Genomic DNA, 21,023 nt, shown 5'->3' on the forward strand with positions numbered 1-21,023 from the left:
AAGTCCTCGACATGTTGAATAAAATTCTTTGGTAGACCAACTCACTGTAGAGCTTTGATGAGTAAGTTGAAATAAACTGAGTCGAAGCTTTTCATGAGATCAACGAAAATAACTGCAAGCCTTTTTTATTTCATTTGGTGCCATTCGTAATATTATCCTGGACCATGATTTTCTTGTTACGTCCTAGGGTCACTGCCAGAAAGCCCTTCTGCGTGGATTTAATATGAATCTTTTTGCCATGACCTTCATAAACAAGTAAAATAATATGAAGCCCATGGTAATGGGTCTCCAGTTATCAATGTCCCTCAGGCATTCCTCAGCTTCCTTCTTTGGATTTGTAACAACGTGACTTTTCTTTAAGGAGTCCGGAGTTATGCTGATTTTTAAACCGTAGAAAGGACAGCCTTGACAGACATGAGATCTCACCATCTTGGATATCCTCCAGCATGATCCCATCAGGTCCTGCTGCAAAATTGGGGTTTATAGTCATTTGGCTGTATTTACCTCCTCTTCTTTTGTGGATCAAATCAATTGGCCTTCATTCAGTTCTACAGAGCTTTTTGTAAATTGATTAAGATTAGCCTTATTATTCAACACTGATAATCTGGTAATGCAAGTTCTCACAAACTCTCAAGCTGAGGTGGGGGAGACATAAAGCTATGATTGGCGTTCCCACAGTTTGCTGTGCCAACCGGCTTCTGTTACTTTGAGAGAATAACTGAGCCTTTCTGACCCTTGATTTTTTTGATTGCCCACCATTTCCGAGCTCCAGTGTTCTTTTTACTTTTGTCCTTCTTGTGCCTCTTTATCCTTCCATCATTGGGCCTGAGGTCACCTTTCAGGTTTCTTTCCCGTTAATCAGTCAGTCGTACTTCCCATAAGGTCCAATCCAAGCAGCCTGCGATCCTGGTTTCCTTTCTTGTTTTATCATTCCTCTGGCTGAGTCAATGGATTGAAACTATCTCAATGTTTGGGGTACAGGCCAGGAGCCGGAGGTCCTTTTAAGTTTGTTGAGAGGACTTCGCACGGGATTTATCATCCTGTGCGGTAATCTCTAAATCGTCTTTGAGATTAACCTCATCAGAAACATCTGGCATTGTTGGTTGAGCCAATCAAATGGGATGTGACCAGGTGTGATGATAGAAGTGAGGGGGGGAGGCGATGGCCTAGTGGTATTATCACTGGACTGTTAATCCAGAGACCCAGAAAACATTCTGGGGACCTGGCTTCAAATCCCACCAAGGCAGATGGTGGAATTTGAATTCAATAAAATGTCTGGAATTAAGAGTCTAATGATGACCATGAATCCATTGTTTATTGTTGGGAAAAACTCACCTGGTTCACTAATGTCCTTTAGGGAAGGAAAGTGCCATCCTTACCTGGTCTGACCTACATGTGACTCCAGACCCACAGCAATGTGGTTGACTCTTAACTGCCCTCTGGGCAATTAGGGATGGGCAATAAATGCTGCCTGCCCTGTGATGCCCTCATCCCATTAATGAATAAAAGGGGAAAAAAAACCTTGTGTAAATCTTCTCTTATCAGACATTTGTTTGGGTGTTTTGTTGTCAGGATGCCTACAATCTTCTTATTGATACATGACCATCCCATAAATTGTTGTTCCAGTTGAAGAAAGTTGTTTCCTGTTCTGCCCGTCGAGAGGATCCCCCTCCCGGGTTTAACCTTGGCAATTGGTAGTTCCCAGTGCTTTCATTCCATAGCTCCAGGTGCCTATGTCTCTCATGCCGGCCTAAGCTATTTTTTCATGTAAATCTAAGTTCACATTTTGAGCATGCATAGGCTCCCTGCTGATCAACTGATCTTCTACAATTACACTTTGAGTAGCAGCAAGCTATTGTGTGGCATTCTCCACTTTTACTTCACATTGTTCGGAACTTGTTAATTTGGTGTTTCTCTGCCAGGTGAGCAGGAAAATTACTCACATAATGTACAAAACAACTCCTCCATGGGATAATATATCACAAGTTCTTGTGTTTCAGTCGTGTTACTTGTTGGTTCAATGATGACGGGTTCTGCATATATTATCGTATTGTTGCTGATCACAGAGTCAGTCTCATCTCCCCCTTGTATATAGCTTCTATTATAGGAGGTTTGTGACTTGATGATGGTTTTTGTCTCTGTTGGGTGGGATGTCCAAAGGATCCCTTTAATAATACGTTTGTCTTCTTCTACCAGTCCTTCTGGTCCTACTGGCCTGACCCAGATCCGTATGGGAAATGTGTAAATGTCTCTTGGGTCTCTCATCCATTTCCTCAATCTGTGTGGAACAGACCTTTTGTCAGCATTGTTGGCAATGAAGCGGAGACTTATGTGGCATTGCATCCTGTACAGGTCACTGCCACCATCACACCTGTGGGGAGGATGCTTTTCCTGGTCACACCTCATCTGGACTGGTATGGGTCATTCAGACCATACATTTCAACACAATATTTGGGGTTTGATATCTTAGTGTCCCCATCCATGCTGTTCTACAACTGCCTTGTGATTTTTCTCACAATGTTGTTTGGCCAATCTGTGGCTAGGCCAATGCTGTGTCCAGTGGGGCCAATGAACAGGCACAGTTAACACTGTGGCAGAAAAAGTCACAGCAAAACGCCTACAGTGGTAACGAGTCAGACCTGTCTCCCACAGGAGGCCCGTCCATGAGAATCATAGTTACTCCGGTTGCGAGAGCATCTGCTACTAATGGTCCAACAATTAAGAGTGAGGGTTCTCTGGAGACCAAAACTAGAGAAGCAATGAGATTGCAAATGGGTTTGGCCTGGAGGTTACAGATATAAGAATGAGAAAGGCTATGGAGAGGTTTAAAACAAGGATGGGAATTTCAATTTTGAGAATTTGCCAAAAGGAACCAATGCATAGCACCGACTTCCTAAGTGACTGGTGAAAGGGATTTGGTGCAAGTTAGAGTAGCATTTTTGATGGGACCAAGAATATAGAGGCATAGGATGGGAGGTCAGCAAAGAGAAAACTGGAATCATTGAGCAACAACAATAAAAGGACCTATAGAGCAGGTTCCCAATAGCTATTTGTCAGAACATAATACTGGCAGAGGTACCATCACCCTTGGTTACATCCAATTTCATATTGTTTTTGAGAAAAGTATTGCAGGTGCTGGTAAAGGTGAATATTGGATACACATATCAAGTCAGACAGTTTGAGTTAACAAAATGAGAGTGTAGTGATTTTTCAGAGGTAAAGGCCTTCCTCAGCAACTGGCTGCTGCATCACCTATGGGAACTGCCAGTGTTTTCTGGTTTTGTTTACTTTCTGCCCTGCCACCACCACCACCCCTCCCCCCATGATTTCTCCTGTTCCAGCTTCAGCCTGATTCACCCCTCTGTTTCAGCTACTCACATTTCCCTTGTTTCTCATATTTCTTTTGGTTCCTTGGTGCAATCATCTTCTTGGTCATCGACTCATGGCATGATGCGCCACAAATGGAAAACATACCACTCATCAAGTTTCTGACTGCTCTTTGAAAGAGCTTGCTCCTATTCACCTTGCGTGCAACCTAGCATACCTAACCCTTCAATTTCTCTTTCAGAAGAGATTATTGAATCTTCTTCCACCGCCCTTTCGGGTAATATTTCCCAGAACTTCTACTTGTCACGTTACTTTTAAACACATTACAGATCATTCTGCAAAACTTTCCTGCTTTTTGTCCTCTTCAATCACAGCACATTTAAATTATCATTTTTTTCTGATAAAACAATCATTCCTCTAAAGTTAATTCTGTTCTCTCTAACGACATCAAATGAGCTACTTGGTGTTCTGCTTTTATGTCAGTTTTTTTTTGCCCTGTTGGAAGTTGGGTTTTAATTCCCCAATGGGAGTGAAAATATGTGAATTTTACATGGTGGGCCTCAAAATAACCGCCCAGGAAATCAACAGCTGAGTTGCAGAAAACTGATTACTTCTGGTTTCCATAAATTAAAAATGCTGCATTTAAGACTCAAAGCTGTATCGAACCTGCTTCTTTCCTTTTTTATTCATTTTTCTAACGAACCTGTTCGGATGGATTATTTATTACAAACCTCTGGAGCAGGTGGGATTGAACCTGTGCCTCCCAGCCCAGGGGAACTAACAGTGCACCATAAGAGGGCCCCTTTTCTTGCAAACCCCATGAAGCTGTCGAATAATGCCTTGTTATCCAGCACATAGCTGAAAATGCAACAGTGAACGAAGCACTCCAGTATATATATTCACAGAACAATTGGTTCCCAGCTTTTAATGAGCAGTAGAATAACATATCAGGCACCATCCCACCACAGTTATTTTACTGTTCTTTGTGGGGCCAAAATGGATCAGAACTGCTACAAAAAATGTTTAGGCCTCCTTTCCCACTTGTGGGCTTGCAGGTAGTGGTGGGAAGGGAGACCTAAAAGCTTCTGTGAAAGTTCTGATCCACTTTGGCCCCACAAAGAACAACAGAATAACTTCCCAGAGGAAGACAGCCAGTAAAACATGCAAATGACATATTCCGGTCTGATTTGTCAACATAATTTAAATTGGAGCTCCAGTACCTCCTGTACTTTCATTTCAAACAGTTATTAGATTCTTAATGCTTTTCCATCTGGATTAGCTGTCCGCATTGTGACTCATTTCTCAGCAGCTTCAACCCGGCAGGAAAACCAGAGCTGTTCAGGCACTGCTAAAATTTACACTGGGGCTCAATGAGGGCCAAGATCTCCAACCTGCTTATTTGAAGGATTCTGTCATATTCAGATTGGTGACTTTGAAATTAGGATCAACTGAAAACAGCTAATTAGCTGAAAAGGCACATTAACTGCTCGCCTAGGGTGGCTAAGGTTGTGTCTTCCATTTTTTCCCCCTATCTTCCCTATATAAATGGCTATTTTTGATGCATTGTTTCAGTTGATAATGCTGTTAATTGTTATCTAGAGGTAGGTGACGTATTTATATTTGTGAAGTACTGACCTGAGCTGGGGTGAACGTTCTGTCCATTCCTGACACTCTGTTTGAATGCTTTCAGTACGACTGCTAACCTTTCCCTCAAATAGCATCTCATCGATTTCCCAGAACAACTGGTGCACTGTTCGTGTGTTTGCTTTGTCAAATTCCTGAAACCCAAGCACAATGAGTCATTGCCTGCCAGTGATGTCTAGTAAGAATGTAACTTGTACCGTCTTTGATTGAAGAAGACAAGAATGAGCCAACATTTATTAACTAGTGCCAAGTGAATTTATTTGGACTGGTTCAATTGAGATTTTAGTTGGCCTCATCCATGAGAATACAACATCAGATAGGAAAAGTATATAAATGACCTGGATGTGACCATAGGAGGCATGGTTAGTAAATTTGCCGATGACACCAAAATAGGGGATGTAGTGGACAACAAAGAAGGTTACTTCAGGATATAACAGGAGCTTAATCAGAAGGGCCAATGGGCTGAGGAGTGGCAGATGGAGTTGAATTTAAATAAATTTGGTGAGGCAAATCAGGGCAGGATTTATACACTTAATGTTCAGGTGTCAGGGAGTGTTGTGGTATACTGCATCCACTGTACCCGGTGCGGCTTCCTCTACATTGGGGAAACCAAGCAGAGGCTTGGGGACCGCTTTGCAGAACACCTCCGCTCGGTTCGCAATGAACAACTGCACCTCCCAGTCGCAAACCATTTCCACTCCCCCTCCCATTCTTTAGATGACATGTCCATCATGGGCCTCCTGCAGTGCCACAAGGATGCCACCCGCAGGTTGCAGGAACAGCAACTCATATTCCGCTTGGGAACCCTGCAGCCCAATGGTATCAATGTGGACTTCACCAGTTTCAAAATCTCCCCTTCCCCCACCGCATCCCAAAACCAGCCCAGTTCGTCCCCTCCCACCACTGCACCACACAACCAGCCCAGCTCTTCCCCTCCACCCACTGCATCCCAAAACCAGTCCAACCTGTCTCTGCCTCCCTAACCTGTTCTTCCTCTCACCCATCCCTTCCTCCCACCCCAAGCTGCACCTCCATCTCCTACCTACTAACCTCATCCCACCTCCTTGACCTGTCCATCTTCACTGGACTGACCTATCCCCTCCCTACCTCCCCACCTATACTCTCCTCTCCACCTATCTTCTTTTCTCTCCATCTTCGGTCCGCCTCCCCCTCTCTCCCTATTTATTCCAGAACCCTCACCCCATCCCCCTCTCTGATGAAGGGTCTAGGCCCGAAACATCAGCTTTTGTGCTCCTGAGATGCTGCTGGGCCTGCTGTGTTCATCCAGCCTCACATTTTATTATCTTGGATTCTCCAGCATCTGCAGTTCCCATTATCACAGACCTCAGAGTGCAGTTTCTTTGCTCCTTGCAAGTGGAGTCCCAGGTAGGCAGGATAGTGAAGATGGCATTTGGTACTCTTGCCTTTATCAGTCAGTGCACTGAGTATAGGAGTTGGCAGGTCATGTTGCGGCTGTACGGGACATTTGTTAGGCCACTTTAGGAATACTGCAATCAATTCTTGTCTCCCCACGATAGGACGGATGTTGTTAAACATGAAAGGGGTTCAGAAAAGATTTACAAGGATGTTGCCAGGGTTGAAGGGTTTGAACAATAAGGAGATGCTGAATAGGCTGGAGCTATTTTCTTTGGAGCATCGGAGACTGAAGGGTGACCACATAAAGATTTCTAAAATCAAGAGGGGCATGGATAAGATGAATAATTAAGGTCATTTCCCTCAGGGTAGCAGAATCCAAAACTAGAGGGCATAAGATTAAGGTGAGAGGGGAAAGATTTGAAAGGGATCTGAGGGGGGGAACATTTTCATGCAGACTCCCAACATTCTTGCAGCTTTCTCTAAAGCCCTAACATCCTTTATGCGCCACAGAAAAATCCCAGTGTCTTTTCTTCCCATCATAATTCTGAGAATTCCCATCAACCTGCAATACTTACATCATCTCTCCAGGAGTAGACTGAACTGCGCTCTGTAGACAGGCTGGTTGTATAACTCTGGATAGCAGACCAGGAATGATTAAGGTCTATTGGTGTGGTCTGCCCACTTAGTGATTCAGATACAATGGATACATTACTGAAAGGAAAAGAAATGTTGCTTTGCATCATACGATACGAATTCACTCAGCCATTATATTATAGAACAAAAATAGAAATCCTGCATTCCCTGTATTTTTTTAGGAATATCTTCCAATTATATTGTGACTTTTCCCAACTTCTGCTGTCCCACAGCAAAAGAAGTTCTTATGAAGTACAGCTACAATTGTAGTGTCAATTTTGTACTCAGTAAGGTCCCACACACAGCAAGGAAATAAGTTAACACATCATCTGCTTTTGGTGTTAGCATCAAGATACTTTCAGGCTCTTCTTCAAATAGTGCTACTGGCTGTTTTCTGACAAGATGGCGCTGCAGTTCAAAGTCTCGCCTGAAAGTTAAGTGACATTGGCAGTGCATCACTCAATCTTCAGGCATTTTAGCCCACATTCTGTGAAGTTTCTGCATTGAAGCTTAAGCATATGATCTTGATAACTAGAGTGCCACAGTGAACCAAAATGTATTTTCAGGCTTTCATATCAATCTTGTTCTTTGACTGAGTGATCAACTCAGCATTTCACTTTTGTCCAGTAGTTTGGTATCGTTTAGAAGTAGGTACTTTTCCGGCCGGTATCAGGTGTCCCATGTGATGAAGACTACTGCAGAGAACGGGTTGTTTGAGAGGGGCAGGGGGGGGTTTAAAGGCAAGGCCAGATTGTGGGTTTTTGACTGGATGGCAATTGGAGAGCTATGGGTTCATCATGCAAGTCCCAGATGAAACAACGAAATACTAGTTGTCTCAGGTATAATTGCTTTTGAGTCGTCCATAATTACTCTATTGACGTCCCACAACTGGTGAGCAGAATGCACCAGGATCAGACCCTTCCCACCCCACCCTAATGGAGATAGCCATCCTGACACTGGAAATCAGAAGCAGTTACTCCCACCCAACTGTCCCTCCTCCTCCCTCCCATAAGCTTTGACTTATTACTTTGAACAACAGTACAGTAATATCTATAAGAGCCTAGACAGTGCAAATACACCAACAAAACACTTGCTCACACCTCAAAACTAAAGTAATTCCCAAGTACATTCATTATTCATAACACTATAGTTTCTTCCTAATTATCACTTCAATAACGCATGAAAACGTTTTACCTGTTGTAACTCTGAATTGCTCCTTGAACATGTTTTGTAAAATTAGCTGGAAGCGAATCACTGGTTTTCTCAACAAAGCGACGACTGTCATCTCCTTTTGATATTCCCTTTCTGTTGAAAATGAAAAAAACAAGAAATGAAAGTAACACAATCTACTTTTCGACATTTTAAAAATTCTTTCCAGGGGTATGGGGATCCCTGGCAAGGCCACTGTTTATTGCAGCCAAGGTGGTGCTGGTCAGATGCCTCTTGAACCGCTGCTGCCACAGGAGGAGTAGGGACCACCCACAGTTCTGTAAGGAAGGGAGTTCCAGGGTTTTAACCCAGTGGCATGAAAGGAAGTCGATGATTGCAAAAAATAAATCTGTCCTGCTATTGTGGTTGTTGCAGCAACATGCTGTTGAAAGATTGTTGGGACAATCTCCAATGTACCAGGACTTGTACTTAACTGCATTATGGGTGGGGAGGTGAGATGTGGGAATGGAGGAAAGAATGGGCACCTGCCAATGTCATTAAAGAAAAGGACAGACTTCCTAAACAGCAAGATCCCACTTCTCAGTACTCTGTCATGAACAGGCATACATTTGCTGCAGTTACATTAGCAGTATCTAGCTGACAGCAGCAGAGATGGAGTCTATCTGGCGGCCCTTTTGAGGATCAATCCTTCACTTCTGAAGATTGGGATGGGTGTGCAAGGTGTAATTTTTTTTTTGCATTTTAAAGCAGCTCTCAAAGATTGGGCTGGTGGGAGCAGCCAGACCAGGCATATCCCTGTTACCTGGCCAGCCAGCCCACAGCAAGGTCTCCTGGGAGGAGGAGGCATGCACCATAGATGCACTGTCAACATGCCCCCTAGAAGAGGGGCAGATCATACAGATCTGGAGATTTTTGTGAAATGAAAACAGAAATTGCTTGCAAAACTCAGCAGGTCTGGCAGCATCTGTGGAAAGAAAGCAGAACTGACTTTTCGAATCTGGTGACTCTTCATCAGAGCAGTTAGCACCTGGGAAATAGCGGTATTTATGTTGAAGACAAAGTTGGGGGAGGGAGGAGATGAGCAGATAGGTGGAAATGGAGCCCAGAGATAGAGAGACATATCAAAACGGTAGGTAAACAAGGAGATTAGGGATAGCAGACCAGGGCTGAAGAGAAGCCAGATAAGTGATTATAAGAGCCAGGAGCAGTACAGAATGGGTGAGCTGTATTGAAAGCAACCCATGTGATAATAGGGCCAGGTGTGGGTGTGAGTAAAAAATATGGAAGGATGGAATTGGACTCTAAAATTATTGAACTTGATTTTGAGTTCTAGAGACTGCAGGGTCCCCAAGTGAAAATGAGATATCGTTGTTCAAGGCTTGCTGTAGTCCAGCTGGCCTGAGACAGAAATGTTGAGGTGAAAAACGGTGGTATGTTGAAGCGGCAGGCAATAGGAAGCTCAGGGTAATTTCTGTGGACAGAATGTAGGTGTTCTCCAAAGCAGTCTCCAGTCTGTGCTTCATCGTCCCAAAGTAGAAGAGACCACGTTGTGAACAGCAAATACACTAGGCTAAGTTAAATGAACTGCAGATAAATCACTGTTTCATCTAGAAGGTGTGTCTGAGGTTTTGGAATGCTGAGGGGCAGAAACTACATGGGCAGGTATTACCTTTCCATGTGATTGCAGAAGGTGTGTCAAGGGAGTGTGGGGAGATGTTGGGAATGGAGGAGGCATTGACCAAGTTGTCCTGGCAGGGGGGGGAGGGAAATCAGTCCCTATAGAAGGCTGACAAGCAAGGGGAGGGGCAAATCTGTTCATGGCATCCCACTGGAGATGGCAGAAATGGCAACTTACTATCTTTTGTATGCAGAGGATGGTGGGTTGATAAGTGGATACGAGGGTCCCTATCGTTGTTGTGGAAAACAAGGGAAGGAATGAGGGCCAAATGGCTGAGAGCCCTATCAACCACGGCAGCAGGGAATCCTCAATTGAGAAAATGGTGAACATTTCTAATGCTTCCCTGCGGAAGGCGACATTGTCGAAGTCTTTGAGTTACTAGTCCACTATGTCATTACCTCCCCTCGCAAGACAAGATGGATGATTGGCTTACTCAGCCCCAGATGCCAACTGACAATTTCACATTTTCTATCATTCATCCGAGTATATTTCACCATTCTGTGTGATTTGTTTTATTGAAGGAGTTGCTCCTGCTGATTTTCTCCTCCTGATATATTTTGTATTTATTATTCTATCCAGGCCAGTTCAGATTCTGAATGGAATATCTACCTGGATGTAGGCTGTAAAATTTAAACCTCATTGTACCAGCAAGAATCGAGGCAGGGTTCCTCTTCACTGGTTGGCCGCTTCTAACCAGTGGTTCCAATATCATGGGCACCTCAAGCCTCGCCACTCTGATACCAGGGATGCATCCTTCAGCCAAATGCAGCCAAATCTCCACCTCAAAATTTTCAAGGCTATCAACTAACCATAACTTTGAGCTATGTCAAATTAAAACACATTATATAGTTTCATCAACTTCTTCAGAGATGTTACAACACAGCTCTGGGACTTGAACCCAGGTCTTCTAGATCAGAGGTGGGGCAATAACACTGCACGACAAGGACACTAGAAAACACACTGTGTTACATTAATGAACAATCACAGCTGGTTTATTCTTAATAGGTAACAGCATGACTTGAGATTTCAAGTGGGTTACTTCTAATTGGAATGAACGCTCATTGAATCAAACTGGCACTGATGATAGTCAGAGATAGTGTGAACTGCAGATGCTGGAGAATCCAAGATAACCTTCTGGGTCTAGGCCCGAAACGTCAACTTTTGTGCTCCTGAGATGCTGCTTGGCCTGCTGTGTTCATCCAGCTTCACACTTTGTTATCACTGATGATAGTCAGCTGGGTGAGAGACTGGCTTTACAAATACCCAGTTATTTATTGGACTACACTATGTTGGAAGATCATGCCATGTTGTTGATTGGTCAGTAAACTATTTTTTGCCTTTATCAGCAACATTGTCAGAAATGCCTAAGAGATTACCATTTCTGAAGATCGCTAAAATGTTTTAATATGTTAGATATTGATTTTATTTGGCTTGGTGAATACTCAGAAAATAATGAAACAGGTCAACCAGCAATCAGCCTAAGGCAAACAGTAGGGAAAAGGGCATATTCCAAATGTATCATTTTAAGTGATGTCACCAGAAGACTTCATTAAGGAAGTGAAAGAAATATAAGTCTGCACTCAAGGTGAACCCTGTAAATAAGAACAAACATATCTCCTTACATGAAGAGATAATGGGAACTGCAGATGCTGGAGAATTCCAAGATAATAAAATGTGAGGCTGGATGAACACAGCAGGCCAATGCTCCTCAGATACTGCTTGGCCTGCTGTGTTCATCCAGCTCGACATCTTGTTATCTCTAATAGCAATCCACTTAGTTAGCAAGTGGAAACCTATTCCATAATCTCACTTTACTCCAGTTTGCTGCAACTATGTCTAGAATGGAGAGTCTTCAAAATTCCACATCGCCCAATGTTCCTGGTGGTTCTGTTGCTATTAAGCCCTTTGAGTTTAACAAAATAATCACAATCAAAGTTTACACTCAGAGCAGAAACTTGAACCCAGAGCCACCTTTTCAGGGTACAGGGCATTGCTTCTCCAACACACTGTCCCACAGGAACAGCTGTTGCCTTTTGAAACAATATTAACAAGGAAAATAGTTTACATCACATATTTTCAAAAGTAAAATATGTTCTGACTCACAAAACTCATAAGTATTCTCCAAAAGTTTAACCATCACAAAGGTGTAGGGTGTCTGAGATGTGAAAAGGCTCTATTGAAATGCAAGCTTTTATTTTAAGTAGCAAACGAACAATAACCGCTCGCATTTAAATTGCCTCTTTAATATTATAAATTATTCCCTGGCTCCCACAATCATGATTTTGATTAAAATTATGTTACTGATTAACATAACTTCAGGGTATAGTGCCAGATGACTGGAGGATAGCGCACATGGTGCCCCTGTTCAAGAAGGGGAGTAGAGACAACCCTGGTAATTATAGACTAGTGAGCCTTACCTTAGTTGTTGGTAAAGTGTTGGAAAAGGTTATAAGGGATAGGATTTATAATCATCTAGAAAAGAATAAATTGATTAGGGATAGTCAGCATGGTTTTGTGAAGGGAAAGTCGTGCCTCACAAACGTTATTGAATTCTTTGAGAAGGTGACCAAACAGGTAGATGAGAGTAAGCCAGTTGATGTGGTGTATATGGATTTCAGCAAGGCGTTTGATAAGGTTCCCCACAATAGGCTATTGTACAAAATGTGGAGGAATGGGATTGTGGGAGATATAGCAGTTTGGATCGGAAATTGGCTTGCTGAAGGAAGACAGAGGGTGGTAGTTGATGGGAAATATTCATCCTGGAGAGCAGTTACTAGTGGTGTACTGCAAGGGTTGGTGTTGGATCCACTGCTGATTGTCATTTTTATAAATGACCTGGTTGAGGGCGTAGAAGGATGGGTTAGTAAATTTGCAGACAACACTTAGGTCGGTGGAGTTGTGGATAGTGACGAAGGATGCTGCAGGTTGCAGAGAGACATAGATAAGCTGCAGATCTGGGCTGAGAGGTGGCAAATGGAGTTTAATGCAGACAAGTGTGAGGTGATGCACTTTGTTAGGAGTAACCAGAAGGCAAAGTACAGGGCTAATGGTAAGATTCTTAGCAGTGCAGATGAGCAGAGAGATCTCGGCGTCCATGTACACAGATCCTTGAAAGTTGCCACCCAGGTTGACAGGGCTGTTAAGAAGGCATACAGTGTTTTAGCTTTTATTAATAGAGGGATCGAGTTCCGGATCCAAGAGGTTATGGTGAAGCTGTACAAAACTCTGGTGTGGCCGCACTTGGAGTATTGTGTACAGTTCTGGTCACCGCATTATAAGAAGGATGTGGAAGCTTTGAAAAGGGTGCAGAGGAGATTTACTTGGATGTTGCCTGGTATGGAGGGAAGGTCTTACAAGGAAAGGCTGAGGGACTTGAGGCTGTTTTCATTAGAGAGAAGGAGGTTGAGAGGTGACTTAATTGAAACATATAAAATAATCAGAGGGTTAGATAGGGTGGATAGGGAGAGCCTTTTTCCTAGGATGGTGACGGCAAGCATGAGGGGGCATAGCTTTAAGTTGAGGGGTGAAAGATATAGTACAGATGTCAGAGGTAGTTTCTTTACTCAGAGTAGTAAGGGAATGGAACACTTTGCCTGCAACGGTCGTAGATTCACCAACTTTAGGGACATTTAAGTCGTCATTGGACAAGCATATGGACGTACATGGAATAGTGTAGGTTAGATGGGCTTCAGATTGGTACGACAGGTCGGCACAACATCGAGGGCCGAAGGGCCTGTACTGTGCTGTAATGTTCTATGTTCTATGATATTTTACAGGTGCTAGAGGTGTGTTTCCATGGTAACAAATTTGCAATGTGAAGCCAAAGTTGCCTCAAGGCCAAAGGCTCAAACTCATTTCACACCATGCCTTCCAAAATTAAGTTGTGTCTTGCCTATTCTAATATAATATTTCTCCATTTATTATGGGCTCTGTTTGTACAATTTGCAAGTTTGTGCTTAGTGGAATGGCATTTGTTAAATTTTTAACCCAAAAATTGCCTCAAACTGAAATGAATTTAATATCACAACGCAATACTGAGGAATGATTACATCATACTTTAACTAAAAATGAAACCTATGACAATTATTTTTATACTTCTGGGCATAATACCTTTTTACCTTACAATCAAGGGAGGTAGTAACATAGACTAGAAATTCAAAGCCAAGACTATTTTTCTGGGGACATGGGTTCAATGGCAGGTAGTGAAATGACTTAGCCTAGACTCCCTACAGTGTGGAAACAGCCCAACAAATACACAACAACTCTCACAGAATCCCACCCAGACCCATTCCCCACAGCCCACTTAATCTACACATCCTGAACACTACGGGCAATATAGCATGGCCAATCCACCTAACCTGCACATCTCTGGACAAATCTGGGCTCAATAAAAATCTGAAATAAAAAGCCAGCCAAACAGTGACCTTGTAACTACTGTTGATTGTGGTAAAAGCCATCTGGTTCATATATGTCCTTCAGGGGAAGAAATGTACCATTGGTCTGGCCTACCTGTGACTCCTGACCCACAGCAATGTGATTGACTCTTAACTGTCCTCTGGGCCATTAGGGATGGATAATAAATAAAGCAAGTGGCATCCTCATCCCATGAAAAAATAAACTAAAACCAAAAGAATTCTAAGCTTCACAGGTGCTATCTCACCAGCTGAATATTTCTAGATTTGATTCCCCATTTGTGCTGAGTTATCAGATCTCAACCTTGTTCAAAGGCACCCATTTACATCTTTAAGTGCCCATGGACTGACATTCAGCCATTGTTTCTGAGCTTTTAATCATTCTGTTCAGGTAGGACTCAAACCCAGACCATAGCACAGAAGTAAGGAGATTATCTCTACAACACAAGAATCTTAACCAGGGTTTCTATCCCTACCACAGATTGACCTTTCAACATTTACATGAACGTTGGATGAGAAAAGAACCAAGTTTAGTATCATTTCTTCCACAGCAGAATAACCTGTTTCCATTTATGCCAAAGGGCTATAAATGAGAGGAAGAGATTGTTGGCTAATGGTTTATTGGATGCAACCCGGAGGAAGATTGCTAACCTCAGATACTGGAAATTTGTGAAGGCACATAAAGACAAGGGCAAAGAATTTAATTTAAATTTAATCTTAACTTTTGATTTCATGCTTTTTTTAAGCTTCGGACGTAGATCCTAAATCAATGCCTGCTTCCACTGAGTAGAACAATGGCAACAGATACATAGGGATGTTTCCACCTGCAAATTCCCCACCAAAACATTCACAATCCTGAACTGGAATTATATCGCATTTCCTTCAGTGACATTTGATCAAAATCCTAGAAGCTCCTGGACTGCAGTGGTTCAAGAAGGCAGCCCACCACCTTCTCCAGGGCAACTAGGGACGGGCAACAAAGGCTTGCCCAGCCAGCGATACCCACATCTTTTTAAAAGAGTCAACCTTCTCTCAAATTGATGTAAACATGCTATATACATACACAACACCAGCTTCAACCAGGAAAGAGTAAAGCATTGTTTATCTGCCTGCCTTGCCTGCAAACACTAAAGGCTACACTGACACCTCCCTGGATAATCAGAGTAAGGTATGGATTCATGCCTGTATTGCAGCGGTGAGCTTTAGTCATTGAACCTACGCTGGTTGGTTGCCATGTAGCCCGTGGAATGGTAAGGTCATGTAAACATCCTAAGTTAATGATTGATATTAACAGGACAAAGTCAATAGGCACCAGATAACACTGGCCTGGAATGCATAGAACATAGAACATTACGGCACAGTACAGGCCCTTCGGCCCTCGATGTTGTGTTGACCTGCCATACCGATCTCAAGCCCATCTAACCTACACTATTCCATGTACGTCCATATGCTTGTCCAATGACGACTTAAATGTACCTAAAGTTGGCGAATCTACTACCGTTGCAGGCAAAGCGTTCCATTCCCTTACTACTCTCTGAGTAAAGAAACTACCTCTGACATCTGTCCTATATCTTTCACCCCTCAATTTAAAGCTATGCCCCCTCATGCTCGCCATCACCATCCTAGGAAAAAGGATCTCCCTATCCACCCTATCTAACCCTCTGATTATTTTATATGTTTCAATTAAGTCACCTCTCAAACTTCTTCTCTCTAATGAAAACAGCCTCAAGTCCCTCAGCCTTCCCTCATAAGACATTCCCTCCATACCAGGCAACATCCTAGTAAATCTCCTCTGCACCCTTTCCAAAGCTTCCACATCCTTCTTATAATGCGGTGACCAGAACTGTACACAATACTCCAAGTGCGGCCACACCAGAGTTTTGTACAGCTTCACCATAACCTCTTGGTTCCGGAACTCGATCCCTCTATTAATAAAAGCTAAAACACTGTATGCCTTCTTAACAGCCCTGTCAACCTGGGTGGCAACTTTCAAGGATCTGTGTACATGGACACCAAGATCTCTCTGCTCATCTACACTACTAAGAATCTTACCATTAGCCCTGTACTTTGCCTTCTGGTTACTCCTAACAAAGTGCATCACCTCACACTTGTCTGCATTAAACTCCATTTGCCACCTCTCAGCCCAGATCTGCAGCTTATCTATGTCTCTCTGCAACCTACAGCATCCTTCGTCACTGTCCACAACTCCACCGACCTTAGTGTTGTCTGCAAATTTACTAACCCATCCTTCTATGCACTCATCCAGGTCATTTATAAAAATCACAATCAGCAGTGGACCCAACACCGACCCTTGCGGTACACCACTAGTAACTGGTCTCCAGGATGAACATTTCCCATCAACTACCACCCTCTGTCTTCTTTCAGCAAGCCAATTTCCGATCCACTGCAATAATAATGCCAAAACTGTCAATGCTCACTTATTATTAGGCAAAGGAAGCAAGTTGTGACATTCACACACAAGCAGTAAAATGTGGAAATAAAATTCCCGTTGGATGTACCTTGCCCTTCCACAGGACGCATTGTTGCAGTTTTTGCTGATGGAATCAACCTAGAAATCACTGACCTAGCATGAACCTCAGCAAACGACCACACTTCTCTGCAAAGGTAGTTTAAAAATGTAAACCTCGCTCAATGAGGAGGGGCTGAGGCTGAAGATGAGGGCAAGGAGTAAAGCAGTCACTTCAATCTCCTTTCAACCAGCATGTCCATCACTTCATCCGCTGATGCTTCCACAAAGGACAACCCTCCTTTTGTTCAAATCACTCTTTGCTATTTCTAAAATGTTACTAATCGACTGTCAAACAATTAACCTTTGTGGCATTCTCCACCATCTATTCCCCTGCAAACTGATATCCTCAGTTAGCCACAGTGGTTCTTCTTTCTATTAGACATTCAACGGAACATATATTTACTGAGAATTAGGGAAGATTTCCCCAAATGCATGTCACTATTCATCTGCAATCCTACCTTCCACTTCCTATTTCTTTGGGATTGTTAACTTTAAGTCACTATATCAGATCAGACAAGTATTGCACTTCCAAACAGAACATGAAATACTATTATATTCTGACCACACTCCACAAGTGGATCCTTTTCCATGACAGCCTTAACATTTCACATTATCAGAACTCAAAAAGCCTGTTCCTGAGCTTGCAGCAGGCTGAGTTTCCATGATAACTGACTTTCCACTGCAGCACTCAAGACATTTGGTTATCTTGGACTGCGCTGCAATAGAAACTGACACATCAACTCTCAGATGTTTCAGCACAGTCTGGTCTGCAAGTGCTGCCATAGAATTAGCCATGCTAGAAAGAATGCACTCTTAAAGACTTTGCAAAGCACAGAGTAATAAGTTGATGCCAAATTCCTTCACATTCCTTGACATACACCAGTCTGCCAATGCAACAAACATTTTATCATACTTGAATGCTGCTGAGAAAAGACATATTTTGTTGAAGCTTTTCAACAAACATTTTATTGTACTTGAAGATTGCTGAGAAAAGACATATCTTGTTGAAGCTTTTCAGTTTGCACTCATCTGGACAATTCACAAGATGTAACAATGTAAAGGGAAAACAACATTGAAATCATACGAGAAGAGTGCCGATTGGTTGACACCTTGATAGAAGCATTACCATGGATAAAATGTACCAGTTGTTGATGATGTACGTTAAAACCAAAAACTTTATTTAAATCTCTACCCAGACACGTTGATTTTCAATAGATAAGCCACTATCCTGAGGAATGAACCAGAGAATGCATATCGCCTTTCTTGTTGAGTTAAAACGAATGGTCTATGTTCTTTTTGACTAGCTTCCAGTTCGCACAAATGGGCCACATAGCAAGTCTAACTGACAATCCTAAATTGGTTGTCAAATAAATCACTGCACACTCAAAATTATTTAGCAAATATTGCATAATCATAGATGAACATCTAATGCTGGACACCGTGCTGTGAGCTTTGCAAATGCAAGCTGGTTGAGTATGGTGAGTAGCTTCCTTATTGCTCACAAGTGAAAGGATGTGCTATTTCATATGATCCTCCTTCTTCGGGATTGTTGCTTACCCAGCATTATCCTGGTACTGAAATTCACATACCATGTTATTTATTTGTGTGAAAGCCAGGCTTTCATAATGTTGACTGCAGCTATCTAGCACAGTTCTTCCACTCCTCTATGTTTGATAGCATGTGATTGCTGTTGTCAGGGTTACATTATTATTATTAACATAGTCATCCTGCTTATTTTACATTGACCATCATGGCTATCTGCTCAAATTGTCATTTCAGTAACTTTCCAGCTAGCTTCATTGCTCCCTTTGGGAAGAGGGCCTGTCTCTGTCATCCACTCCCTGTCCTAGGACCTCAATTGCTTCAGCAGGAACCTAGAAGCACGCCTTTTCACATCATTGTCACTTCTCCTGGAAACCACTCAGAGATTTGCAGGTAGTTGCAATACATGTCTCAATCAAATGTACTGATTCTGTAGGGATTCTTCTAAACAGTCGCAGAATCCCTCCTGTGTGGAAACAGGCCATTCGACCCATCGTGTTGACATCATCCCTCCAAAGAATATCACACCCAGACACCAACCCCAACCAACCTAACCCTATAACCTTGCATTTCCCATGACTTATTCACCTAGCCTACATATCTCTGGACTATGGGAATAAAGTCGAGCACCCAGAGGATGCCTACGCAAACATGGGGAGAACATGCAAACTCTACACAGTCACCCAAAGGTGGAACAGGTGCAGACTGGCTTTTAGTAGTGTTATACTTGCTTGCTGACATATACAGAAACTTACTGATATGCTTAGTATACTCTCAACTAAATAGGCAGGAACCATAGTTTTTGTCCAGCCCACATAATAAGGAGCAAACACAGGTTAATAGAGTATCTTGATCTCCCATCCATTATCAGGTATTATTCACTTTTATCATGAAAATCCGAGCCCAGGACCTTGTAGGGAACTTTCTTTCCAGTGAATACCAAGCATCATTCCTTGCTGCTGACCACAAAATCAATTCATACTTTCAAACAAAAAGAAGATCAGAGGATAGATTTTTAGTTTGCTGTTTGGTTGTATATCTAGTGATCCTGATCAATTGCTGACCTTGGAAATGGCCCATTTTGATTCCTATTGAAGTGAACAGAAATAAAAAGCACAGTTTCCTTGGCAGTCAACTGATCGACTGCATCAGTTTCACTTTTACATTTTTTTCAACAGATAATTATAGACATAAAATACCAATAGTGTAGGTTAGATGGGCTTCAGGTTGGTATGACAGGTCGGCACAACATCGAGGGCCGAAGGGCCTGTACGGTGCTGTAATGTTCTATGTTCTATGTAAAAATATTGAAAGTTAATTATTAGTCCCACTATTTCATACTTAAGAAGGTTGTTCATGGTAATGCCTAAATTCAAATCCTGCAGAACAAATTTTGAATTCAATGCCAATTTTGTACATCTGTATGATCTTTAAATTATTGTCTGGAAGACAATGAACATTCTATCACTGCAGTAAAAAAGAATCCCATCAAATTTCAGCCTTATTTTAATTAAAAGAAATGGCGCCAGTTTCAACAGAAAAAATAAATTAAATTGCAAAGAAGTAAATCTGATTGGGATCAATAAACAAGACAGTACAATGAATAGAAATATCTCAATTCATTTGTTATGTCAAAAACAGGTTTCTTTCTGTTCTTTTCAGCTGAAGTAATGAAATCAACAACAGCAGTGTTCCATAAGCAACAATAAAAAGAGAAAATACCAGTCGTTTAATGTCTAGGAGCACAGGTGTGAATCTTAATTATTCACACGAAATGGATTTAAAAATAACTCTTTGTCCACAAGATATATTAGAAGAAAAGAATCTTACAAAACTGTTCCCCAGTTATGTAACTATAACCATTATCATCTGGTTTTAATAAAGATTGATCAACATTCTGTGAATTTTTAGATACTGAAACTGTATGCAGACCTGTTTTGGAAGATGCACAATGCTTTACTAGGCAGAACAAAAGATCACTAAATTTACCAGTGGATCTATCTTTTACTCACCCTATTATAATGAGGCCCAGGTCTCTGTTCAACTGATCCTCCTTATTGCTGCCTTTATACAGTTGCTGGAGGTTACTGGAATGATAGGCAAAACTGGAAGGAAGCACAGCACTGGCACCATACATCAGTCGAGCATTAAATCACACACCCTTCAGATCGAAGAAATGTTTCCTGATTCAGATCACATAGCGCAAAAGAAAAGCAAAGAAGCAAATATTGCTAGTGTGTCCATTCCAAGGCAGCATTTATCCACCTGGCAATCTTGAAATTTTCAGAAAAATAATGCAAAATGCAGATAGAGTTTTCCAAAGGGTTCACGTAATTTGCAAACATTAAATATCCATGATAGCCACAGCAGCTCTTCTGCATCATCTAAGTATTGCATTTCTTCATCCACTGTGCAGACCATGCTGCAGCCAAATTACTGTGCACACATACACTGCTTTCAGAGATAAAATCATGCTTCACGTGTGTCAGTAAAAGAGTCGTGTGTTTGTTGGCTGCTATTTGTCCTGCTGATGCTGAATAGAGCAGAATGGTCTGCAGTAAGTGACAGCTACGTGGTGACTCACAGTAACATTAATATAGAATGGAGTTTACAAAATTACTTTTCTCCTCCCACTAGCCTCAGGCAAAGCAGCAAACCACAGCAACAGCCACTGTGAGCTGCATAGAAATGGTCATCAATAAGCTGTTAG

General features: G+C 42.2%; 1 protein-coding gene across 3 annotated transcripts in view; it reads right to left on the bottom strand.

The window, feature by feature from the left end:
- LOC125452182 (protein FAM149A-like) overlaps window positions 1-21,023 on the bottom strand; it is a 105,315-nt gene that overhangs the window by 40,643 nt on the left and 43,649 nt on the right. For 2 of the 3 annotated variants that reach the window (XM_048530292.2, XM_048530283.2), the window contains exons 2-4: window positions 8,176-8,286; window positions 6,924-7,059; window positions 4,963-5,105 (exon numbers count right to left, since the gene is read on the bottom strand). In XM_048530292.2, the coding sequence (XP_048386249.2) occupies window positions 4,963-5,105; window positions 6,924-7,059; window positions 8,176-8,286 (390 nt within the window). Of the gene's footprint in view, window positions 1-4,962; window positions 5,106-6,923; window positions 7,060-8,175; window positions 8,287-20,325; window positions 20,884-21,023 lie in introns of those variants that run through there. The other variant, XM_048530301.2, reaches the window with a different exon arrangement.

Source organism: Stegostoma tigrinum, chromosome 1 (genome assembly GCF_030684315.1).
Source record: "Stegostoma tigrinum isolate sSteTig4 chromosome 1, sSteTig4.hap1, whole genome shotgun sequence".
Lineage (NCBI taxonomy): Eukaryota > Metazoa > Chordata > Chondrichthyes > Orectolobiformes > Stegostomatidae > Stegostoma > Stegostoma tigrinum.